This window comes from Morchella sextelata, assembly GCF_020137385.1.
Source record: "Morchella sextelata strain SCLS chromosome Unknown scls_3, whole genome shotgun sequence".
Lineage (NCBI taxonomy): Eukaryota > Fungi > Ascomycota > Pezizomycetes > Pezizales > Morchellaceae > Morchella > Morchella sextelata.
Window position 1 is genome coordinate 3,417,936 of NW_025408618.1, and position 23,329 is coordinate 3,441,264.

Genomic DNA, 23,329 nt, shown 5'->3' on the forward strand with positions numbered 1-23,329 from the left:
CCCCGCAACGCAGGGAGGCCTAGAAGTAGTCCGGGTCCGATTTCTTTACCCGGAGGCTTGAATTTCTCAACACATGTGAAAACCTGAAGCTGATAGCCAGTGATTGGCCCGACTAACTGTGGCCAACCTTATCGCTTATGCACACGGCACAGGTTTAACGACTAGGGTCTCCACTAAGTTTCAATCACGAAATCGCACGCAACCACTCCACTTAGATTCGTGCTCGATTTCTCAGCAGTTGTAACCTGTATATATATGTAACTGCGATATAAGGAGGCGGCTTTTGTCATTAAGTCAGAGCTGCGTCAATCACCATTCCCGATATCCGAAACGGATTTGATGTCTCCGGTGCATGCGATACTAACTCCCAATATCCACAGTGGTTGTCAGCGCCCACTAACTAGTGCACTAACTTCTTTCGGTATTAAAAGTTAAAACCAACTATCAACCACTCAAGCTGCATGAACCGACACTGAGCGAGACATATCATGAAATTAAAGCAACCCCAACCATCAAGACGAGCACGGGTGCTTGATGAGCTGTGTCTAGCAAGGCGTCCCCTCTTCCTTTGAAGTACAGATACTTGCAGTTGCATACAAGCATTCACAATCGAATGCCAACTTGCAAAAGGTGCTCTAGGTGTCTACTAGCTATTGACTAGATGTATCATGAAGCAAAAGATTGACTGGAGAGTGGCAAAATTTGCATATGGAGTGCTTACAATTGGACAACAAATACCCTGCGCATTGCACATAACAGTTATTGGGATACGTACCAGGAACTACAATTCATTGGCTGACAAGACTATTTATTTAGCCTAAGGGGGTTAGTTGTCTTAAAGAAGCACGCACCATTATTGGAGGCGCAAAAGAAGGCGTTATTCGACCAAAGAATTTCTACGGAATTGATATGCTTCTTCGATGGAGCGCAAATCTTTGGAATCGGGATCCATGCGACCATCGAATCGGCACATCACAGTCTATATCATCAAGAGACATTTTCAAGGGTTCAAACTGCGCAGTTTATGACTACAGATCAACTAACTCAAGATTTCAGCTACCAGTATCTGCACGGGTCAATCAGTAATCATCAGTCCAGATCAACCTCAAGGACCGCGATAATCTTCATTCGCTGTTCTGTCGTTAGTAGAGGCGGAACCAATGTATTCCGTGAATAATGGTTTTCGCCGCATTTTGAAGGCTCTGAATCTGGGCCACCCGCGTATATATCCAGATCCGATTTGCAGGCTTAAGACTCGAATTGGCTCCAATTCGAGTCTAAAGAACACTTGGACATAAGCAATTTTTTAATCATGAAATATCACTCGTGCTGCGACTAAGCGACTCTCGGTAAATTTAGAGACTACAAGTACCCTATTCTCAAGACTCCAAAGCCTAAATGCAAGAGGCGTTAGTAGACGGCGTATCCACGTTTAACATTTTTACCTCAATGCGTAGGTATACACGTTCTAAGAGAGAGAGGGAGACACATAGTCTCCACTGGGACTGGGTTGACCCTTGGTTTCTCCAACATATATGCATGATTCATGTCCTGGCATACACGTAGTACTTGAGTATGTGGCCTAAGCGGTCAACGAAGATTTGGGATGTAGAATACACGGCATTTCTATGAAAATATTATAAGGCCACTGGAACATTCACGGTTCGTTAGGCGTTAATCACAGGGGTTAATTTTTTAAGATAACGGTGGCCGGAGCAGGTCTGGACGCGACAGCAAAACTAGCAAGTGATATATGTGTCCATTGCAACTCTGCAACTACCAAAGGCACTACGTTGCGTCTTAACACTTTAGCTATCCTCATCTATTCTATGACTATAAATTGACCTCCTATCCTACCAATGGATCAAACCTCCCGCTTGTCGATTACACATGTAGAGTGGCGAGTGATCACTCATGCACAGGAGTGAGTTTTGGCAGTTAACAAAGAAAAAGAGCAGCTGCCTCACTCGAACAATATTAGATCGTCCAACTGACCTTGAGAAGGGCCGTTCAAAAATACATAGTGGCTTCTAGCAGAAAGTGAAACTTGATAAGATGACATCTATCAATCAAACCACATTCCCAAGATTTATCTCTGAATGCACTCATAACAAAGTTTGATCAGGACTCCGCATTATCTGATGCAGATAAGGCTGCATGTGACAACGTCTTTGTTGTTATTGCACGCCAAGACCGTAGCTGTCTGCTGTTGAGCCTCAACACCAACAAACGTCTCGCGACCCACCAAAATAGAGTGAGCCCGGGAGAGAGATACATACATAAGCAAGAGAAACAAATCACCACCACACATTCATCTCTCTTCTCCAGGATTATATTCCTCGTCTCCACATTCCAAATACCCCTCGCCTTATAATACTCTACCATCATGTCTCTTTTCAACCGCATCAACACGTCCACCCCGGCCACACCATCACTTTTGTAACCAACCCCCCTCTGCCCCTCGCTCACGAGAGATTGATTGATACTAACGTCATATCCATCTACAGTGGGACCGCAAACTCACAACCTCAGCAAACCCCCTCACTATTCACCTCCACCTCCACTCCAGGAGGCGGTCTTTTCGGCGGCGCGTCAACCTCAAACCCACCTGCCGCCTCATCCGCCCCCGCTAGCGGCGGGTTCTTTGGAACACCTCAACAGGCTCCGGCCTCATCTGCAGGCGGAAGTCTCTTCTCTCCCGCGCCAGCAACAGCGCCAGCTACGGGTGGTGGCCTATTTGGCGGGGGGGCAACTACTTCTGCGCCTGCGACCGGTGGGTTATTTGGAGGCACCGCGCCGGCTACTACCAGTGCTCCGGCCGCAGGTGGAGGCCTGTTCGGTGGTACTGCTCCGGCCGCAGGTGGAGGCCTGTTCGGTGGTACTGCTCCGGCAGCAGCCACAGGCGGTGGGTTATTTGGGACGCCGGCGCAAAAGACGGCTGGGTCGCTTTTGTGGGTATTTCCTTGCCGCCCGGATTGGGTGGAGTTGTTGAGAAAGTTTGAGCTGACTTGGGGGTGCTTGATGTAGTTCACCTGCTCCGGCTACTGGCGGGAATACCCTTAACACGGGAGGTGGTTTCGGGCTAGGATCGAGTACGGCGCCGAAGCCGAACTTGTTTGGAGGGGCGACTACCGTACCGCAGCAGCAACAGGGACAGCAGCAGGGACAGCAGCAGCAGCAAAACACGGTCCCAGCGGCAACAGTTGATATCACCAGACTCACACCCACAACACGATTTGGCGATTGCCATGAGAGTGTCCAGCAGGAGCTTGAACAGCTAGAGTAAGCTACTGCCATTCCCCTGAGATTGTATAGCATACTGACTGGGCTGCTATCGCACTTAGGAAACACATCCAAGACCAGATCCGCGCGGCTCAAGAGCTCAGTGCCCTCTTCCCAAGTCATCGCGCAATCGTCGAAACTATCCCCTCCGACACCAAAGTCCTCGCACATAAACTCTCCACTACCAAGTCTTTCCTCGCCGCCGACCAAGCCGCCCTTCAGGCTGCTCAACAACACCATATTGCGGACAACGAGGCCGCAACGCTCTCGATCCGTTGCCTTGACCTCTTCCGCCTCCCGCCACAGCAGCGAACTCAGTACTTCCAGCGCTCTGAGCAGGAGAACGAGGTCACCAGTAACGGCCCCATGATCGCGTACTTCAACAATCATGCTGCAGGCATGGAGAAGAAGCTCCGCATCTTCTTGGAGAGTGTTGGAGAAGTCGAGGCGAGCTTGCGGAGTGTAGAGCAACAAGCAGCCATCGGCGCTAGTAGTGCGGGCATCAATGGAGAGGACCTGATCGCCATGACAGGAGGCGTCGGGGGAAGACAGGATGCCAGAATGCTGAATAGGACGCTCAGGGAGTTCAACGACGCGTTGAAAGATGTGAGTGCCAGGATTGTAGATGTGAAGGATGGGTTGAGGGAGTTGAAGGCTGGGAGGAGGTAGATATCAAAATATTAGTATGCGTGTTTTCCTTCTTATTCTTCTGTTTCTCTCTATTTCTTTTTTTCTTTTTTTTCTTTCACTACCCTTTAAAGATGCGCTGGTACGGGCGAGATAATCAATGATTTTGTGGTTTTCTCTTTTTTCTTCTCGTGGCATTGATTAAATTTGTGCGTGGGGCTGGTGGTGTGTATGAATATCCGATGATGGGTCCTGACATAAAGTTTGAATGAAGCCGGTTCCGTGCGCGGAGACATGTGGTATCACTCGCACGGCGTTTTGCATCCTATCATTCGCTCAGAACTGGCTGTGTGGCATGCTGCATGGACCATTAATTATGCGTGATCGAGACCAGTAAGACGTCTTATTAAATATAACGACTGCTGTCTGTAAACACCCTCTACGCCTACCAGTTGCCAAATCACTACAGCCAATTACTACACGCAGTCTCTCCCGTTCATTCGTATCAGCCACTACCACCACCACTATGTAGCTATCGACTATCGACTACCACTAACTAGCCCATCCCGACCCCCCCCAAAAAAAAAAAAAAAACCCCCCTCTCACCATGATACACCCATCCTAACTACCAACTCCCCCCTCCCCGCACCATCTTCTTAAACAGCACCCGCAAGCGCCTATACCCCCTCTCAGCGCGCTCCCGCTTCTTGACGAGGTAGTGCAGCAGAATGGCCTTCTGGGCCGCCGGCGGGACCCCCGTCTGGTGCCAGATGTCCCGTGGGTGCAGCCCCCGCAGTCGCAGGTCGATGGCGGCCGCTTGCTGCGCGCGCGGGTAGACGTGCGTGTGCGCGGGGGTCGTCGGCTTTTTGAGGCGGGATCGGGGCGTGGTGTGGGCGTGGGCGTGGGCGTGGGCGTGGGCGTGGGTGGTCATCGTGCTGCTTTGGGGGGTGGTGGTGGGTTGGTGGTTGTTGTAGGTAGGTGTGGGTAGGTGTGGAAGATTGGAGATTGGAGATTCGGATTGGAGTGCTGGTGGTAGGGGGGTTGCGCGGGTTGGGGCTTAGCGGGGTGTACCCTGTCACTGTCACTGTCACTGTCACTGTCACTGTCGCTGTCGCTGTCGAGGTGGGAACGCGCAGAGCGGGTATGGATGGATGTAGGTGTAGTGTTTGGTGAGGAGGTTTAGTATACAGCCGGTGTTTAAGAGTGGGTTGATCTGGGTGTAATAAGAATTTATTACGGTATAATGTTATTTGTTTCGTTTGTGAGCACCACCATTGTGTCGTGGTGGGTTCTAGCAAATGAGTGATTTGAGTATGGCCATCTTGGGCCCTGAGATGAGTTCGCTGTGTATCAATTGTAGATGCATGGTGTGTCACTCGGTGTGAATGAGGCTTTCTTCCGGGGGATGGATATCACGATGTGGCAGTCGAGTGGTGGTGGAAGTGATGTAGCTGCAGCACATATGTCCGGTTTGGCTCAGGAAATTGAAGACTGGACCCTGGGACTACCTGCTCTTGATCAATCCATCCCAACTGCCTTTGTAGAATAGCTCAGAACACCCTCCTCATGATATTCCCCGGATGCCATTCCCCAGCAGCAATTGGCCCCGGGCCTCCCTCCAGTGCCCTTTTAGTTTTGCTACATCGCCTTTGCTGCTTGTGCCACCACACCGGCTGCAGTGCGGCTCAACACGCCAAGCCAAGCCAACGCCATCCGCGCCGAGCATCTTTGTTGTGACGACAAACTAAAGGACACACACAGCTCCCCGTCCTCTCTACATCTCCCTCTGCACCCCCTCTCCAGTGAGAAACACCATTATACCACAGCCATCACAGCTCTCTCTCCACCAGGCACAATATCACACGAACAGGACGCAGCAATGGACCAAGTCGACGAAGACGAGTTCTACGGCGACACCACCACCACCACCACCACCGCCACCACCACCACCTCCACCCCCGCGCAGCCAACGCCCCCCACAGTCCCCCAGTCCCAGGCGCAGAGCACGCCGGCAGTGTCGACCCCCGCTGCAGAGACCCCACTGGCGCTTCCAGGCCTCCCGGGATTGACCGCTTCGCTGACACCAGGGGGTAATGGCGGAGACACGCCGATGACTACCGCCGGCGCTGATGAGAGCCTCGAGGAAGGAGAGGAAGAGGAAGAGGAAGTGGAGGTGGAGGATAGCGATGATGTATGTTTCTCTCCGCCGCCACTGCCAGCTGCCCGCTTGCTCTCTACGGTTGCTCTATATGGCTGCTAACAACGGCGCAGGAGATCGAATTCGTGATCGAGCGCAAAGACGGCACCCGCCCCGAACCCCCCCCACAGCCCTCGCGCTACAACCAAGTCCGCATGGCGCCCACCCGCCCGACCCCCACCGCCCCCTCCGCGCACCCCACGCCCCCCACCGCCCCAGCCGCCGCCGCGCGCACCACCACCCCGCAACCCCCCACCGCGCCACCCCCAACCTCCACCTCAAAACTCGACCTCGCCGCAAACCCCGCCTACAACGGCCACCCCATCAAGACCATCCCCCTCGACTCCGACACCCTCCTCCCCGCCGACAAGCCCTGGCGCAAGCCCGGCGCCGACGTCACAGACTACTTCAACTACGGCTTCGACGAGTTCACGTGGACGGCCTACTGCCAGAAGCAGGAGTCGCTGCGCGACGAGTACGACCCCCACAAGCTGATGGAGCAGATGATGCTCCTCTCGGGCATGGGCATCGGCCTCCCCGCCATGGAGATGCCGGACATGGGCTCCATCATGAGCTTCTCCGGCGGCCCGGGGCAGCAGCAGGCGGCGGCTGGGGGCGTGGGCGTGGGCGTGGGCGTGGGCGTTGGTGTGGGACCCGGGGGCGATATGGGCATGGGCGATGCGCCGTATGGTGCGCCGGGCGGGTTTGATCAGACCGCTGCGGCGTATGGGAGGGCGCAGGTGGGCATGTATGGGCCTGGGGGTGGCGGCGAGCAGGAGTCGGGCATGGATTACTCGGTGTATAATCGCCCGCCGCAGGGGCCGGGCGCGGGGATGGGTGCGTATGGTGGGTATGATCAGGGGATGATGCAGCAGCAGCAGCAACAGCAACAACAGCAGCAGCAGCAGCAGGGGGGGGGGAATAGGGGGTATGGGCCCGGCCCTAGGGGCAGAGGGGGGAGGAGGGGGTGGTAGTGTACGGTGCGTGGGATGGGATGGTAGTTAGTGGCCAATGCTTACAATGAAATGTACTAGACTGGCTAGGTTTCTTTTCTGGTGCTGGTTTTTTTTCCCTTTCTCTCTCATTTTTTCTTTGAAGCTCGAAATTAAATTGGAGCTTTGGGTTTTATAGTTCTAGTCTGTAGTGGTTTTCCTTTTTTTTTCTTTTTTTTTTGCTTGACGTTTATGATTGTGGTTTTGTGTATTATAACATCTATTTTTTTCTTTCTTTCTATGTTTCTCGTGTTTCGGCACGGGTTATAACTTGTCCTCGCCGCCCCATGTTTTTGTCCCCCCTTTCCCTCCTCCTTTATCTGTTATACCATGCATGGCTGCTGTAATATTATCACTTTTTCGGGAGAAAGAGGGAAGAAGAAGAGGGGGGGGGAGGGGGGCTGGGCGGTGATATATGCGGCTAATAGACGCTTCTCTCGCCATGTCTGCTTGTTTCTATTCATAGCCCTTTTCACTGTCATGTGCCGACCTCGTGGCGTTGAAGAAGAAGAAGGGGCTATGGCTCGATTGGCTATGGTGGCAATGAATACATGTAGTTGCTTATATGCAAGGAACAAAGACCCTAGGCTACCGCTTCGTTCCGGTTTCTGCAAAGTTGAAACAGGCACACCTCAAAGTGGGCTTTGAAAGCTACCCGCGGGAATCAAGGGACGAGTAGATATTTATATTTATATTTTTTTTTTTGGAAATGGCTAGCTAGTAAACAACCACTACATGCGGGGGGATATTTGGCGCACACTACTACCGCGGACTAAACATCACGCGGGGGGACGAGTGATAAGCCATGAGTGAAAAACTGTGCCTGAAATATGCACTAGCTATAAAAAGGTACAAGCTAGGAGGTAGCAACAGAAAAGAAAGAAAAAAAAAAAGAGAAGGAAAAAAACATATACTTCATGTATGCAAACCCCAAGATACCGAAACAGCCATTAACTCCCAAGCATTCGAAGCCATTAAAAACAAGTGAAACATCCCCATATCTCCCTCCCCACACCTCTCACTACACATCATCGAAAAGCCCCGGGCTATCAATAACAATAAATGTCAAGTGGGAGATATCCTCGGGATATCCTTCGGGAAGAATAGCAATAGACCCCCTTTCTGTGAAACTACCTTCTTCGCGCTGTACACAGACGGTGTTGAAAGCCAGGATCGCTGATGAGATCCCGGAACAAGGAATAAACTTGCCAGGTGCGCCGCAGAAATATATCTCAGACGTCCCCGAAGTTGCGAGAGAGCCGCAATGATGTTCGGTTTGGTCACCAAGGCCTTGTGGTGGGACGCAAGTCTGATTCCCCCTGTAGTCAAGCTGCTTAACGGCGTCGAGGGTGTCTGTATATGTTGGTAGGTTGTCATCGAACGAAGGTGAGGTTCCATTGAACGAATGTAAAGTTCCATTGAACGAAGGTGAGGCGCCATTGGGTAAAGTGATGCAACCAGCAAATTCCGCACCCAATTCAGTTTCCCGACCAATAGAGTTGCTAAAATCTCCGGGTAGCTTTGTGGCCCAGTTTGGAGCTCTGTCAAAGTCTACAGGATCTCGGCGTTTAAGGGTGTAAATGGGAGCTCGCTGTCGAAGAGCCATGCTCGACCTTTTGATACGGCGCCTTGGGATGACGTCACGGGGGGTCTCAGAGGTACCCGCGGTAGAAGGGCTAATAAAGAGAGCGATAAGGATGAAGGTCATCAGGGGAGTAAATATGGGGAACATCTTGGCCATTTTATGAATTGATGTGGTTTTTTTTTGCTCGATTAGCGAATAAGGAACGTTGATTGGTGAATATAGACGGCGTTACTCGATAGCAAAGCAATATTCGAGAGCGAAAGGGCTTAGCTACTCGATGTCAAGAGGTAAGATGGCGGTGGGGGAAGAGAGTGAAGTTGAATGGGAAAGAAACCATGAATGGATGTTAAGGCAGGAGATCAGGACAAGTGGTTAAATACATGTACTAATATGCGAAGGAATGTGCGGTGGGTGCATGGGCATGCAGTACATGTGGGATCGGCCAGAGTGGACTTTTTAACGTTGTTTGGTACTAGACTTCCCCGGATTGTCATTGTGTGTGTACGTAGGTAGAGTAGATAACAGCCGCGTATACACTAGCTGCGCCGATGTCACAGGACATACGTATCGTTTTAAATTTAGACTTATCACCCCACATCCGCCCCATAGTTGAGTAATAATCTCGTCACAAAGACATCAGTCCTTTACATCTACGTCTAGCTAGTAAAAGCTTTTTGGCTTAGGGGAGGATGTTTCTACCGGTTTCAAAGAAGTAAAAGTGGAGTACTCCATCATTGACTTTAACTAGCTCGAGCTGACTTTCTATTGTTTTAAAGCTGTGTGGGGAGCCGTTTATCAGAGGGAACATGCACAAACAACGGACGAGTGCAGGCCAATTTCAAAGATATCATTGCTGTAAGGAACGGTGTGTGGCCGTAGTATGGGCTAGACATGCAGGTACACTCTTCCCCCTGTAAACAGTTGGCTCCAGTACTTGCGTTTGGCCTCATACACGCAGGTGCCCGTAAAACAGGACGGATTTATACCCATTCGCCGTCCTGCCTGTTGATAAACGCCTCTTTTTGCCGCAAGTCCACACCTGACATCATACAGAACCAGTTGTCGCCCCTGAAGATCACCCAAAATACACACGGTGCAGATAATATGACGTCGTGTTCATTGGCGATCTGTCATCGACGAGAAACTATATGGCCTTGTTGCCCTGCGTTGAACAACCCACGGGATTCCCTCAACGAAAGGGCGATATCAGCTATGAATTGAAAATCCACTTTAGATGGAGTTTTGAGGGTGGTAAAGTCTGGTCTCACTGGGCCACCATTGACCTATGCAAGGCTCGACATGCACGATCGCGAGTGATACTTAGTGCCCCACGAACTGAGAACAACCTTACTAGTAGCTTGACCGTTAACACCGGGTTTCGGAAGAGAAACCAGGTTTTGAAAGTTCCCCAGAAAATAAATAACCCGATTGGGCTAAACGAAGTGAAATTATGCAGGGATTGAACAGAACATTAATCAGATACGGAAGATACCCCGGTCAAAGAGGCTATATTTACAAGGCCGGAGGCATAACCAGGTTATCAATTATCAAACGGGTATTTCCTATGTTCTGACACCTGAGGTAGTTTGTATAGGAAGTTCCCCACTTTTGCTGTGCTTAAGGTACTAACCGCACCCGCCGCTCTCTGCCTCCATCTCCGCCGCAGCTTCGTCTCTCAACTTCTTTGCCGCCTTGCCTTTTCTGTGAACCCTCACATCCGCTGGATCAAAGCCACCGTTACCCCAGTTCGCCCATTCAGGAGTGGCTTCACCGATGTAGTCTTCCGGGCCAAACTCTTTCCCTTCCTCGAGCAATTCAAAGAAACGTTTGTAATCGATATGTGTGTGCCATCTTCCATTGATGAAGAAACGATTAGAGCCAATGAGGATACAGCAACTATTGGATAAAATAGGTTAGAATTTGACACGGAAAAGTGGTACTGGGAAAATACAGGTGAAAGATTACCTGTGGGCATGCTCAGCTGCAATCCCATACTCCAGCCCTCTCCTTTGTAGCTCTTTGTTCAACGCTTCGACGAACGCTACTACCTCCTCATAGAAGGGCACGTTCTTCATAGTAAGTCCAGCCTCTCCTGCAGTCGACGTCCCACAGTATGTTACGCCTTTTACTTCTACGAAACATGGTAGACCCTTCTCAACGAGATCCGCATAGCCCATAACCTCATCATCAACATTGAATCCCTTAACAAGCGTCAGCCTGAAAACTGTTCGCTGCTGGTTCCTTTTCTCTCGAAGAATGTCAAGACATGACTGGAAACGTTCCCAGAAATCACGGTGAAGAGGTCGATCAATTTTCTTGAGACTCTCACGATTGGAGGCGTCAATGGAAACGTAGAGTTGTGTGACAGGTCCAAGGGCAGCAAGCTGAGCCGGGTGCTGGGCATTGCAGACAAGGAAGGAAGAAACCTTGCTAGAGTGTAGTAAATGAAGGAACTCATTGATCTATATCGACAAAGGTCAGTTGTAACCACTGAGAGGAAATATCCTTTAACGTACGTATGGGTAGAACACAGGCTCTCCGACAAGACTCAGCGCGCAATGCCGTATCTGGAACGCCTCACTGAATCTATCTGCCCTGACTCCAGGAACACCCTTCATCATTTTGATTTTGCGGTAGTGGCCTTCTACGACGCCCTTGAAGACCTCATCGGCAGGATCAATTTTCCACCTCCATGTAGTTCCTACAGGATTTGTGCCATGTCTCCAGCAGAAGACACACTTGTTCGAGCAAGAGAGTGAGGGAGTGGTTTCCATGCACAAATGGGATTTAATCCCATAAAAGGAAAACTTATAACAACTACCTCTACCACGTAGGGCGGATTTTGTCCACCGACAAATCTTTACACCAGAGTGGGAGCCGACAATGGTATATCCTTGTTTCGTCAGTGCTTCATATGTCACTCCACCTTTTGGAACCATTTCCTTCCTCTCTGGGTTCTGCCCTTCTCCTTTTTCAAGAGCGATTTTTCCAGCTGGTGTTGTAAAGTCAACCGGCAATGGCCCTTGACGGAAGCTCTTTACCACATCACCCTTCTTGGCGACGTCTGGGTTCTTTTTAACAACTCCACCAAGGTCTTCCAAATCGACCATTTCATCACCGCTGTTTGGTGAATCTGGTTCCTGCTCCGCTTCTGAATCCTCGTCTCCAGATTCGACAGCGGTGCGCCAATCCGTAACATCACCGAGCTCTCCTGTTGCAGCATATTCCCGCATTGTGTCTTCCAAGTGAATCCTCCAGGTGTTCAAGCTCTCCTCAGCGTTTCCGGATTCCTTTCCTTTGGCACTGGCTGGGTTTACATCACCCATCCCAACTGGAAACATCCGTCTACTCCCTTTTCTCCCTCCAGTGAGCTTGCCCATCCATTTATCCACCTCTACTGCGTCTTTGCAGAACTTTCCCTCTTCTGCTGGCCATTCTGAAGAATCACCAAATCCAAATACTGAAAATCCAGCCAATGAGCGCAACGGCGCAGTGTCTATCCGGAAATCGTGATGCGTCTCTTGTAGATGTTCCAAGAACGGAGCTACGGGTGAATCCGTTTCGTAGCTGGGAACTACGAGAAGATACACATATTTAATCTTTTTCTCACTGTCACTCTTAGGAAGTGAGATGAAATAATCATCGAGCTCGATCTCCTCGAGATCTAGTAACTCCGCTGGCAAAAATGATCTTTGTAGAGGCACTGATCCAAGAGAGTTCGAAGGCGTTGGGATAGCGAGTGAGGAGTAAACGCCTTCGCCATTGGTCGAGAAAAGAGTATTTTGAAGCTTCTCGGCATATGCCCGGGTCGAGCCAGTAAGACTTGAGTAGAATATTAATACCTGAATGTCAAAATCACCCTCCTCCTTCTCTTTCACAACCTCTGGTTTTCGAGAGTTCTTTCCACGGCGGGTGGGCGATATCTTCTTCTTGTTTCCTGTAACTCGTTTAGGGCCAGTTTTAGCCGGGCGACCAGCTGAATTCTGTGATTCATCTTTTCCATCCAATTCCGCCACCTCTTCGCGAACAACCACTTTACTGTCAACCAACTTTTCATCTGAAGAGGGTGTCGGCGCTCCACGCCATCTCTCAGCGGGCTTGAGGGTTTGCAAAGAGGCCGTCTCTTCCTTTTGTAGCTTCTTTATTGAGGTGTGAATTTTGTACACGGCAAGTCCCGCGACGACGGAGATGATTAAAGGCAGACGAAGCGTATGCCATAGCTCGACAAGCTCTGTTTCCACGCCATTTAGTATTCTGTACAGGTCGGAGAAGCTTAGGCGCGTACCATCTGGCAGTCTAAACTCTTCGTCGGAATTGGAAGACATCCCGGTGTTGTATGTAAATTTGATTGAAGGGCCTGCAGCTGTAACAGTGAAGGTTTTAATTTATTTTATCCTGGTTACCCTATTGGCGTTGGAGGGGCTGAGGGGGCTGACTAATATACAAGGAATTAAGGATCTATGTAGCTGTTTTAGGAAGGGATATGCAAGGATGATATCTCATCAAAACCTTTCAAAATAATGTTGAACTACATATAGTTGGCAGTAGTTAGTACATGTACATACTTTCTAACCGAGTCACACTCCACGGCTAGTTCAAAAATACGCTCTAGAAAGTACCAAGTGAGATTCTATGAAGTAGTGTAGTGAAGCACCGAATCAGATTGCATGAAGCAGTATTGAATTGCTATTGATCGATGTCGGTAATTATATGGGGGTTGCGAGCAAATTCCGTTGTGAGTAGACCTAGATCTGAGAGTCCTGGGCCAAATATAATATCTCTTAATAATAGGTGACAGAAGCTGCAGGTTCCAGTACCGGCCATATACATACATACAAGGATTTAAATGTCTCCCAGAATCTCAATCTATAACTTTTAGACTTAAATGGACTTCAATAGGTTTCGATATGGCTCAAGCTGCGATCCTAATACAGAAATGGATAGCACCATTACACACCACTCAGATTCACCTGTCCTAAAGTAATAATCTCTTATTCAAAAAATTATTTCATAATAGATAGGTACCAAGAGAGGGAATGTGCCGGCTACATTGTACGTAGAATTTAAGAGTACCTGTGGGACCAGCTAAAGTATCATTTCCCCGATGAGCCAAGCAATGATTCTTGCTTACATAATTCTAGGTTAGTCAATTATGGTCACGTGAAATACCTTGGCAAATACAATTAAACCCCACTACAGCTCCTACATTAATGTGGAAGCTTCACTCTCCAACAAACTTCAGCTACATAATCCACCACTTCCGCTTATCTCTTAAATCACATCATAAAATGGCTGCTTCGACACCCAGTGGAGCTCCAAGCTCCAAGGAGAAGAAATACGACAGACAACTTCGTCTCTGGGGAGCAAACGGCCAGAACAGGTTAGAGAGTGCTCACATCGCGCTATTCAATGCTTCCGCCGCGGGCTGCGAGATCCTCAAGAACCTGATCTTGCCTGGTACTATACCTATATCCAAACTACACAAGCTTTTCTAACCTTGGTTGATAGGCGTCGGTCAATTCACCGTAATCGACGACAAACTGGTGGAAGAGGCGGACCTAGGCGCCAACTTCTTCCTTGACGAAGAATCGCTTGGGAAACCTAGAGCTGAGCGGACAGCAGCACTATTAGGAGAGCTGAACCCTGATGTCAAAGGAAATTATCTTGTTGATGTGAGCAATGACTTTCGCTTAGATCCTACCATTTGAGTTTCAAGGTTCTCATTGTTGAGTTTTAGAGTCTCTCCAATATCTTGTCCACTAAACCAGAGCTTTTAAATCCTCGTTCAACGTCCTTCACACATATAGTCATCATCTCCCCAGTTCCCACGCCATTACTCCTTCAGATCCCGATTGAAATCCCGGTATTTCTAGTTAATTGCGTGGGACTCCTTTTTACGCTACGAATCTCAGCCCCGTTACACACAATTGTCGAGGCTCATCCAGAATCTTTAGTAGACCTTCGACTATTGAATCCTTGGCCCGAACTTTCCGCTCTGGCAGCTAAAAAGACCAAAAATCTTGAAGTGCAGCAGGAGATGGATGGAGATGAGGGGATGAGTGACCATGAACACGGCCACGTCCCATACCTGATTCTGTTGTTGAAGTACCTTGACGACTGGAAGAGGAGGCCCGAAGGAGATGGAACCCACCCTTCAGGCTACAAAGAGATGACGGCTTTCAGATCCTTTGTCCAGGCTAAAATGAGAACTCATGTCCCAGGTGGCAGTGAGGAGAATTATGAGGAAGCCGTTGCGGCCGTGCTTAAGCATGTTCGAAAAGCAGAACTCTCAGAAAATGCTAAGACGGTTCTTGACCACCCAGCTTGTGCCAATATATCATCCGAGGTCTGCTATATCTAGAATTGAGATAGGACCATTGAGTGCTAACATTTTTGGGTATTAAGTCAACCAATTTCTGGATCATTGCCAAGGCGGTCAAGCAATTTCTTGAGAGCCCGGAACAGGGGAATGGACTTTTACCATTATCTGGTGGTATACCAGATATGAAAGCTGAAAGCAACGACTACGTTGCTTTGCAAAATGTGTAAGTTCCTACCTAGCCATCTATTTGAACAATGTCCAAGCTCACAGAATTCAGTTACAAAAACAAATCTCGCCAAGACGCCTCTTTAGTTCAAAAGAATGTCCAGTCCACTCTCTCTTCAATCGGACGGGAACCTTCTTCCATTTCACTTGAAGAAATTGAGCTTTTCTGCCGTCACGCTAACTTCCTTCGTGCGATATCTTTCCGTCCCTTCTCTGCGGAGCTTTCTACCGACGACTTTCACAAAGAGGTCGTAAAGGCTGCTTTCGAGAGTTGGGACGCCGACTCATCTCTCATTAATGATTATGTCGCATTCAGAGCTTTTCAAGAATTTATTACTCGGAGCGGCGGAAGAGCACCTGGTGACACAGAGGGACCCATCGATGAAGATACCGCAGAGATGCGAAGACTTGCCAAAGCGTATCTCAGCGAGGTGGGTTGTAGTCCAGAGCTCACTGAGCGGACCGAAAATATTATCGGTGAACTCGTAAGATATGGCGGTGCAGAGCTCCATAATATTGCATCGCTTGTAGGAGGTCTCGTTGCGCAGGAAGTAATTAAGGTATGAGGCCTTTCATAGCTCCCTGATAGGCCGCCTACCCAGATAGAAGCTGGCTAACAAGAGAAAAGATCATTACGCAGCAATATGTACCGGGTAATAATACGATCTTATTTGATGGAATCGGCAGTAAAACCGGGACGTATGTGCTGTGATGCACGACATCCCTTGTCTACTCATTGATAAAACTAGAAGGGAGATAATTAAAGACATTTATAGCGCCTCTAACGCTTCACTCTATGTAGTCTTGTGATCTAGTAATTCTTTGACTACATATAGAAATATGTAAGAGGCAGGAGTAAAATGTGGGTGTGGCTTTCAACCTGTGCAATCGTTTTTGAGGATATGTGACAGGTTTCTTATCCAGTGATTTATTCTCTTTTCTTTGAATTTGAGTGTTTCCGGTACCCGCATCCGGCCGTTCATATAGCTCTTATTATTTTTGTAGCCGGAAACTTCATGTAACGGCGCCTGGGACTGGAGCCCGCACGTTTACCCCGCCGTGAGATTTTTCTATTCCCATTGATATGGCGATTCCTAGTCTCTCCTCCAGATTTCTATCCGTGCAGATGCCCAACCGTGAGACACTACAGCCTAGGGAACTGTATTCCAGCTTTACAAGGTTCTGGAGAGGCTGCGGTAACATTGCCTCGGCGATAGTTAGCGGCCAAAGGAAGACAAAAACATCCGCACAATTTGACCGATGACTGATAGTTAGTACTCTCCATATGACCAATAATATGACCTAAGGTAATAGCCGTAGTAGAAACTGGGCTGCTATAGTGTTCTCCGTATGGTCTTTCGACCCTTCTCTGTAGCAGGGCTTGCTCCAGCGCTCGTAGAGGCAGTAGCTCGGGTTCAAGCATTCCCAAGGATTATAAGTTTAATGGTATTCCCTGGGGTATAATAAAAAGGTGGGCTTAACTAATACCGCAGGCTGTAGAGAAATAGTAAACCGTGGTTTTGTAGATCAGTAAAGATTATATGGAGAAGGCTGTACGTGTGCGTTGTAGTCCAGAGGAGCAAAAAGGAGAGGCATCCCGCTCTGCTCCTTTACCCAGCACCAAGTGTATGTTTTCCCACAAGTCTGGGAGGTTCAAACTATCGAACTCGGCCCCTCTGGGCGAAACTTCAGCTACTAAGCCACGGGAAGTGGTTGATGTACAGTATTTTTCTAATTCCCCTAAAAGCCCTTTGCGCTAGTGCATCATTAGCGTGATTCCCCTCCTCCATCATGACCCGCAAATAGAATGCAGCCCTCTGTCTATCTGTAGCCTAGCATTCTGGTAACTGTTGTCCGTTTCTACGTCTGTGATCTGTATACAAGGCTTAGGGAGTAGAAAGGCCGGTGGTGCCTTCGGTTCCCTCCGAACCTCCTAATAGGATTCTCATCTACGATACTTCTGTCAAAATATTTCCTTCACTGCCTGGTGTTTAGGTTCAGAGCAAAGGTGCAGAATACCCGCAAGGTGGCCGTTTTGCAATTGGGGTAGATGAGTGAGTGCCCTGCATGATGCGTATGTGGATGGATCACAACAATGATCTCTATTTACCTCGGCCTTCTTTACATAGATATGGATACATACACTTTAGGATTTCAAGAGAGTACTAATACCCCTATCGCACTTTGGAGGGAAAGAAAAAAGGGTTCTCAACCCTCATCCCCCGTACTACAGTGTCGGGGCTCTAGGCAAATCTTTTCCTCGATCGCCATTAACGCCAGCGCGGGTTCAACGCGCGCGCATTAAGGTAGACACCCGATGCTTACAGTAGCTCTTTTGGTGCCTTTGGCCAAGCCCCTCCATTGCTCATCTGACGGAGGGGAGTTGAAGTTAAACCGTTAGCGCAAACCTTAAATACACGGTTCCACTTTGAGAGTTAATGGCCAAGGAACGTCGAACAATATCGCCTTCGGGGTATTCTAAAGCGGGAATTCGACACCTACATATCATTTCTTAGAGTACTCTACACATCTGTTCTTGTCTTTGACATTGGCTTTGAGTGTGGTAGGCATGCAATCCCTCCATCTCACAAGGTGGTTGGAAAATCATGAAATATCGATCATTTCCATTCATCTTGTAGAACAGCTCAGTTTGGTCACAGAACACATCCTGGCAACCAAACCGCATAAGCGTAACACCAAGCAAAATACTTCGAATATCATACTTATGGAGCTTTAAATGGAGTACATACAAATAGATTCCAAAATTTCTTCAATGGGGGATCTTCAATTTAGGGATCAAAAGACGATCCGATCATACTCGTATATTTATTCAATAACTATTTTAAAATAAGCCATGCATGTTCACAACATTTACTTCGACTCCTCCTTAAGCTTCACCACCTCCCCACTACCCTCCTCAACATCCACAGCCTCATACATAACATCCGACCTCAGCGTCCTCTTCACCCCGCCCTCCACAACCTCCCCCGAATGCAGCAACCCCCTCTGCTGAAACACCAACACCCTCCCCACCCTCGCCTCCACATCCACAAACTCCTTCATATTCATTCCCCAAAACCTCGTCGCCCCGCCCCTACACTCCCCCTCCTCTCCCTCCCCCTCGCTGTTCAGGTACACATGCACCGTCAGAAACGACCTCTCCCTGCCCCCCGCACGCACATACGCCGCGTCGCAATGCGCCTGAAAGAACTGCCCCTGCCCGTACCGCAAGAACCGCAGCCGCTCATTCACACCCGTCATCCGCCACCTCCGCCCGCGCCGCCACGTCCCCGCTACCACCCCGGTCTCCGGCGTGCCACCAATCTCCCACATGAGCGCGAGGAAGGGGTGGATGCGCTGGTAGAGCATCTCGGCGGTGGGGGCGTCGTCGAGCAGGATGCGCGAGCAGTCGCGGACGTCGGTTTCGACCTCGTGGCGCGTGGCGCCCTTTTTGATGGCGGCGGGCTGCCAGGCGTCTGAGTGTGACTCGGCGAGCGCGGTGAGGGCGGCGCATTCGGTGGGCGTGAGGAGGTCGTCGATGATGAGGGCGTAGTGGTTGGGGTGGCCGTAGTGTTTGGAGAGGGGGGTGGTGGTGAAGTCGAGGAGGGTTACGTGGGGGGTTGAGGGTGGGGTTGGGGCCGGGGAGGACATGGTGGGTTTTGTTATGGTGTTTTAAGAAGGTGGGAGTGTTGTGGAGGTCCTGATAAAGGACTCGTAGCTTTTATATAGAGTGTGATGTGGTGAGATCTTGAGATGCTTCAAGTATATTTACGAATATGCCAGCGGATTAACAGATCATCTCAGCTCATGATATGAGTCACCCAAGGATATCGTAAGTAATTGGCTAGCAGCATGCATGGCGCTGATGATAGCAAGCTAGGTGCAATCAATAACAAAGCCAAAGGTTTTGAATGAAAAGTATCGAATCTGATATGTAGCACTTATTAGTATTATCAGTATTCAAGTACTCATATTGGGGATAGCGCTAGTAGATTAGTAGAAACAGTTACATTAGTAGATGCCAAGACCGTCCGGGATCCTTTCAACTGACCCCAGCTTCCCTTCTCCGCTTGTCGGATGAGTAATTGTAAGCTAGGTCCCAGGATATATACCGAACTCCGCCGAAACGCTTCTTTAAACCTCATATATCACCTGTATATAAGCTGTGTCCTCGGGACCTCAGCCAGGCCATTCCCCATAGCTCATTCCTACTACTCACTGCCCAGCTCCAATCGATCAATCTACAATTCCTCCCAATATAACTATGTAAGCACCCCTACTACTATACTCAACCATTACCTTAATTAACCCAACCCCACCAGGCGCCTCCCCTACATCCCCAACCCTCCCACGCCCACCACCCCCTCCGAAGCCGAAATCATCGCCCAAACCGTCGCCCGCCGGGGCTCCGAAGGCCTCATCCCCCTCGACCTCACCCTCCTGCACTCCCCACCCATCACCGCCGGCTGGAACTCCTTCCTCGGCGCCATCCGCACGCAGACCTCTCTCCCCGCCGACATCCGCGAGCTCGCAATCTGCCGCGTCGCCGTGCTGAACCAAGCGTACTTCGAGTGGACGCAGCACTCGCCGCTGGCGCTCGCTGCGGGGATAACCCGTGTCGGCTTGCGCGCGGTGTTGGATGGCACGAGGGGGGATCTGAGTGAGCGGCAGATGGCGGTGGTGGAGTTTGCGACGGAGAGCGTGAGGGAGACGAGGGTGGGGGAGGGGGTTTTTGGGAGGTTGAGGGAGCACTTTTGTGATAGGGAGGTTGTGGAGGTTGTGGCGACGGTGGCGGCGTATTGTTGTGTCTCGAAGTTTTTGGTTGCGCTGGATGTTGCGGAGGGGAATAGGGTGAGGGTGGAGGATTATCCGTTGCCAGAGTAGAGTTGCTGTGGTTGGAAGCTAGCTGCTGTGGTGAGTAGGTATTAGAGGTTTGGATAGAGTGTTATGCTTCCTTGCATGGACTGGATTAGTATGCAGATAAATCTGTAAAGAATTACTATTGGTTAGTGTTGCAGAGTGCATGTCCAACCACGTATCTTACTTATAAGACACTCAAGGTATTCGTTATTAGTACGTTAGCACAAAGTCCCCTGGTGGTGAAGAGTGACAATAGACATTCCCCACATGCAGCGGATAGCTTGAACGAGAATTTAAGTCTCGAGAGTAGAGCAAGTGCTAATATGCCGCCAGAGTCCGTACCTACATTCATAACTCAAGTGCATGACTGGAATCAATCCCAAGCTTCCCCCAGGTAATTAAGCATAACCTTTGCGTGCGGGGGAAGGGGCATGTCTCTAAATTGGGCAATCAAAGGCGTCAGTACGTACTCCGGATCTGCATTTCGGGGCGTCATCGTATTGCCTCAACCAGGAATTTCTTTTTCCTCTCCGCTACGGAGTTGTATCACACGTGCTCACTCACTCACGCATTACCTGGTTTTTTTTTACCTGTGCTCATGCGTCACATCAGTGCTCTACAGCTTTCTTTATAACTCCGTTCTGCCCGCCTGTTAGTTGGATAGTTAGCAATGTAAACCAACTACCCCTCCCCAAGAGCCAAAACCAAACTCCCATCCACAATGCCCCCCCAAGCCCACTGGTCCAGAGGCACTTCAGCCTTCCCCGCAGATGCATACAGCTTCTACGGCAACTCTCTCCACAAACGGGGCGAATCCAGCGACCTCGAGCCCACCCTTCTCGCCATCCCCATCGCCATCGTCCTCGTCATCGGCCTCGCATCACTCCTAATCATCGCGCACAAGAACAAAGACAAGTCCAAAGACCAGGCTTCTGACCCCGAGGGCTTAGGAAACGCCCGTGACGAAGTTGCTCTCCAGGAAGGTAAAGCACATGTAGAGACAGCGGCCGCACCAGTCGCAGGCCAAACACCCGCACGAGAGCCAGATGATGCCCCAAAGATACCAGTAGAACACAATAGCTATCGGCCACCACAGCCACAAGCCTCAGAGATAGATACCGTACCAGTAACGGGCACGCCCATGGCTCAGCCGACAAGAGGGCTGGTGTATAGTCCGCCATTGCCGGAAGCTGATGAAGCAGCGGTAGAGGGTGGGAGAGATGGGCAGCGCCAGCTGCATCTGCCGGAGGTGGACGGAATAGCTGTGTACAATATCCAGCAGGCGCTGGAGATGGATGCTGCACGGCCTCAGCCAACACAGACACCGGTACCGGTGCACCACCCAGCGGTGCCAGAGGCGGACGGGAGGGCTGTGGTTGGGGAGCTGCCGGGAGCGGAGGAGCAGATGGCGCATGAGTCGGATGGTGCCAAGAAGGTATAGGTGAGAGAGTTGGTGTATTATCTGTCGGATGCTGTAGTGTCTAGTGGGGATATATCATCAACTAGGGGTTTGGGGAATGTTTGGTTGTTCTCTTTTTGGAGTGGAGTCTTTTTTGGTTTGTATGTTTGAGTATTTCTATGGCCATTTTGGGTTGGTGGGTTGTTGATATATTGCGAGTGCTCAGTTGGAATCTTTAAGACTACATGTACTGCGGTAGTATAGCGGTACATACATGTAGTATCTCATTATTGAGGATATATTGAATTCAGTACTTAGATCTGTAATAGCTTATCAAACCTAGTACTATTGCATGATAAGGATTGTTCGTTGAGGTGATCTTTAGAGCAGTAGCTGAGAACCGATGAATGAGGAACTAAAAACCAAAAAGAAGGAGGGGGAGAGAAGGCCCCTCTTTACGAGTACAGCCTAGAGACAAAAGTACATGTACATGTAGGTACAGATATATCGATAGTTTGGAGTCACGTGCAAAGCACATAATGAAACGCTGGCAACAATGTGATTGTCAACACCGACGTTACACATAACAAATATATGTACTCTAGGTAAATACATATCAGCCCCACGGCAAGTATCAGTGCTACACTCAGCTTCCCGTCAAAGTTAAATCTGAGCAGTTCGCACTGCCTCCCTTGTGTAACTACAAATAGACCCTTTGCGATGGATCCTTGTAGCTTGGCATTTGCAACCACCCCAAGAAATGACCCCTGTCAGTCGAGTCCGAGCTCAGGGGTGTCTTTAATCCCTACGAAAAACGCCTGATGTACTCTATCTAAACGAAAAGAAAGCACTATTCCCTTTTGATCACAGAAGTGAGCAAAAAACGCGGCTCTCAGCGCTTTTTCTTGGCGGTGCCGGAACCCATATGCATGCTTGCCACTGATCCGCGTTACCCAGTTTTTAACTCAACCTCAAGGTAAACCGATTATTTCCCACCACCAACACTGTTGCTAAATTCCTAAGGATTTGGTACAAGGCGTAGTTGCATCTGAATTTTATCATGAAAAAAACTCCCATGAAAAAAGATCTCCATTTAGTGATTCTACAAATGTTAGAAGTAGGTAGTGGAGGTCTGATTTCTCTCTCTGAGAGTCAGCGCAAAGGGTGTCTGGGCAAGGCTCCAACCTACATGCAGCCAAGAAGCGGATAGGCACGTCCGGCATCGAAACCCCCCCCCCCAAATATATCCCCAATGCGGCTCTAGCACACATAACTCTGTTTTACCGACCTTATATTGGACCTTCCCCCCTTCCTTTCCTTCCCTCTTTTCCTCTCTTTCCAGCTCTCGCCTATCCTCCACACCACGACCTCCCTCAAAACCTAAGACACCCCACAACATGACCAGTACACGCCCACACTCGCCAGTCTTGACCATCCCCACGCTCCTCCCCCTCCTCCTCCTCCTCCTCCTCCACACCCACCCCGCCCTCGGCCTCCCCAGCACCCGCCGTGACTTCTACGGCACTTCCGGAAACCCCAAGGCCGCGACGGCCGGAATCTCGCTCTCGGTTATTGCGCTAGTACTATCGATCGTAGCGTTCGGCCTGATGCTGTACAATCGCCGCATGAGGGCGCAGGATGAGAGATATGCTCGTGCGCAGGAGTTGCGCGCTGTAGAGGGGGATGCCAAGAGGGGGTATCCAGGGGTGCCCGGGACGGGGTGAGGCTGAGGTTGTTATGCTACAGTCGCACAATTTCCATATACGGGATAGCAAATTGGTTTTGCAGTAAGAGAACTAAAACCCCAGAGGGTTTCGTACGGGGCGGCAAGGGATCCGGG

At 49.8% G+C, this 23,329-nt stretch overlaps 10 protein-coding genes across 10 annotated transcripts; 6 read left to right on the forward strand and 4 right to left on the reverse strand.

Moving 5' to 3' along the window:
- Positions 1-2,386: 2,386 nt before the first annotated feature.
- Positions 2,387-3,951, forward strand: H6S33_009720 (uncharacterized protein; the record flags this gene model as incomplete). Its single annotated transcript, XM_044841146.1, has 4 exons — positions 2,387-2,439; positions 2,508-2,951; positions 3,028-3,282; positions 3,345-3,951. The coding sequence occupies 4 exons, from the start codon at positions 2,387-2,389 to the stop codon at positions 3,949-3,951; spliced, it is 1,359 nt and encodes a 452-aa protein (XP_044698535.1).
- Positions 3,952-4,534: 583 nt separating this feature from the next.
- On the reverse strand, positions 4,535-4,840 carry H6S33_009721 (uncharacterized protein; the record flags this gene model as incomplete). The annotated part of the gene is made up of 1 exon (XM_044841147.1): positions 4,535-4,840. The coding sequence occupies one exon, from the start codon at positions 4,838-4,840 to the stop codon at positions 4,535-4,537; it is 306 nt and encodes a 101-aa protein (XP_044698536.1).
- Positions 4,841-5,788: 948 nt separating this feature from the next.
- On the forward strand, positions 5,789-7,080 carry H6S33_009722 (uncharacterized protein; the record flags this gene model as incomplete). The annotated part of the gene is made up of 2 exons (XM_044841148.1): positions 5,789-6,100; positions 6,181-7,080. 2 exons carry the CDS (start codon positions 5,789-5,791, stop codon positions 7,078-7,080), a joined length of 1,212 nt encoding a protein of 403 aa, XP_044698537.1.
- Positions 7,081-8,119: 1,039 nt separating this feature from the next.
- Positions 8,120-8,839, reverse strand: H6S33_009723 (uncharacterized protein; the record flags this gene model as incomplete). The annotated part of the gene is made up of 1 exon (XM_044841149.1): positions 8,120-8,839. The coding sequence occupies one exon, from the start codon at positions 8,837-8,839 to the stop codon at positions 8,120-8,122; it is 720 nt and encodes a 239-aa protein (XP_044698538.1).
- A 1,469-nt stretch (positions 8,840-10,308) lies between these two features.
- Positions 10,309-13,008, reverse strand: H6S33_009724 (uncharacterized protein; the record flags this gene model as incomplete). The annotated part of the gene is made up of 3 exons (XM_044841150.1): positions 10,309-10,579; positions 10,649-11,145; positions 11,200-13,008. The coding sequence occupies 3 exons, from the start codon at positions 13,006-13,008 to the stop codon at positions 10,309-10,311; spliced, it is 2,577 nt and encodes an 858-aa protein (XP_044698539.1).
- Positions 13,009-13,971: 963 nt separating this feature from the next.
- Positions 13,972-15,796, forward strand: H6S33_009725 (uncharacterized protein; the record flags this gene model as incomplete). The annotated part of the gene is made up of 5 exons (XM_044841151.1): positions 13,972-14,140; positions 14,192-14,355; positions 14,421-15,029; positions 15,089-15,228; positions 15,283-15,796. The coding sequence occupies 5 exons, from the start codon at positions 13,972-13,974 to the stop codon at positions 15,794-15,796; spliced, it is 1,596 nt and encodes a 531-aa protein (XP_044698540.1).
- Positions 15,797-18,101: 2,305 nt separating this feature from the next.
- On the reverse strand, positions 18,102-18,881 carry H6S33_009726 (uncharacterized protein; the record flags this gene model as incomplete). The annotated part of the gene is made up of 1 exon (XM_044841153.1): positions 18,102-18,881. The coding sequence occupies one exon, from the start codon at positions 18,879-18,881 to the stop codon at positions 18,102-18,104; it is 780 nt and encodes a 259-aa protein (XP_044698541.1).
- Positions 18,882-19,307: 426 nt separating this feature from the next.
- H6S33_009727 (uncharacterized protein) lies at positions 19,308-20,114 on the forward strand (the record flags this gene model as incomplete). The annotated part of the gene is made up of 3 exons (XM_044841154.1): positions 19,308-19,317; positions 19,457-19,496; positions 19,553-20,114. The coding sequence occupies 3 exons, from the start codon at positions 19,308-19,310 to the stop codon at positions 20,112-20,114; spliced, it is 612 nt and encodes a 203-aa protein (XP_044698542.1).
- Positions 20,115-20,811: 697 nt separating this feature from the next.
- On the forward strand, positions 20,812-21,531 carry H6S33_009728 (uncharacterized protein; the record flags this gene model as incomplete). The annotated part of the gene is made up of 1 exon (XM_044841155.1): positions 20,812-21,531. The coding sequence occupies one exon, from the start codon at positions 20,812-20,814 to the stop codon at positions 21,529-21,531; it is 720 nt and encodes a 239-aa protein (XP_044698543.1).
- Positions 21,532-22,886: 1,355 nt separating this feature from the next.
- On the forward strand, positions 22,887-23,213 carry H6S33_009729 (uncharacterized protein; the record flags this gene model as incomplete). The annotated part of the gene is made up of 1 exon (XM_044841156.1): positions 22,887-23,213. One exon carries the CDS (start codon positions 22,887-22,889, stop codon positions 23,211-23,213), a length of 327 nt encoding a protein of 108 aa, XP_044698544.1.
- Between the last annotated feature and the right edge of the window lie 116 nt (positions 23,214-23,329).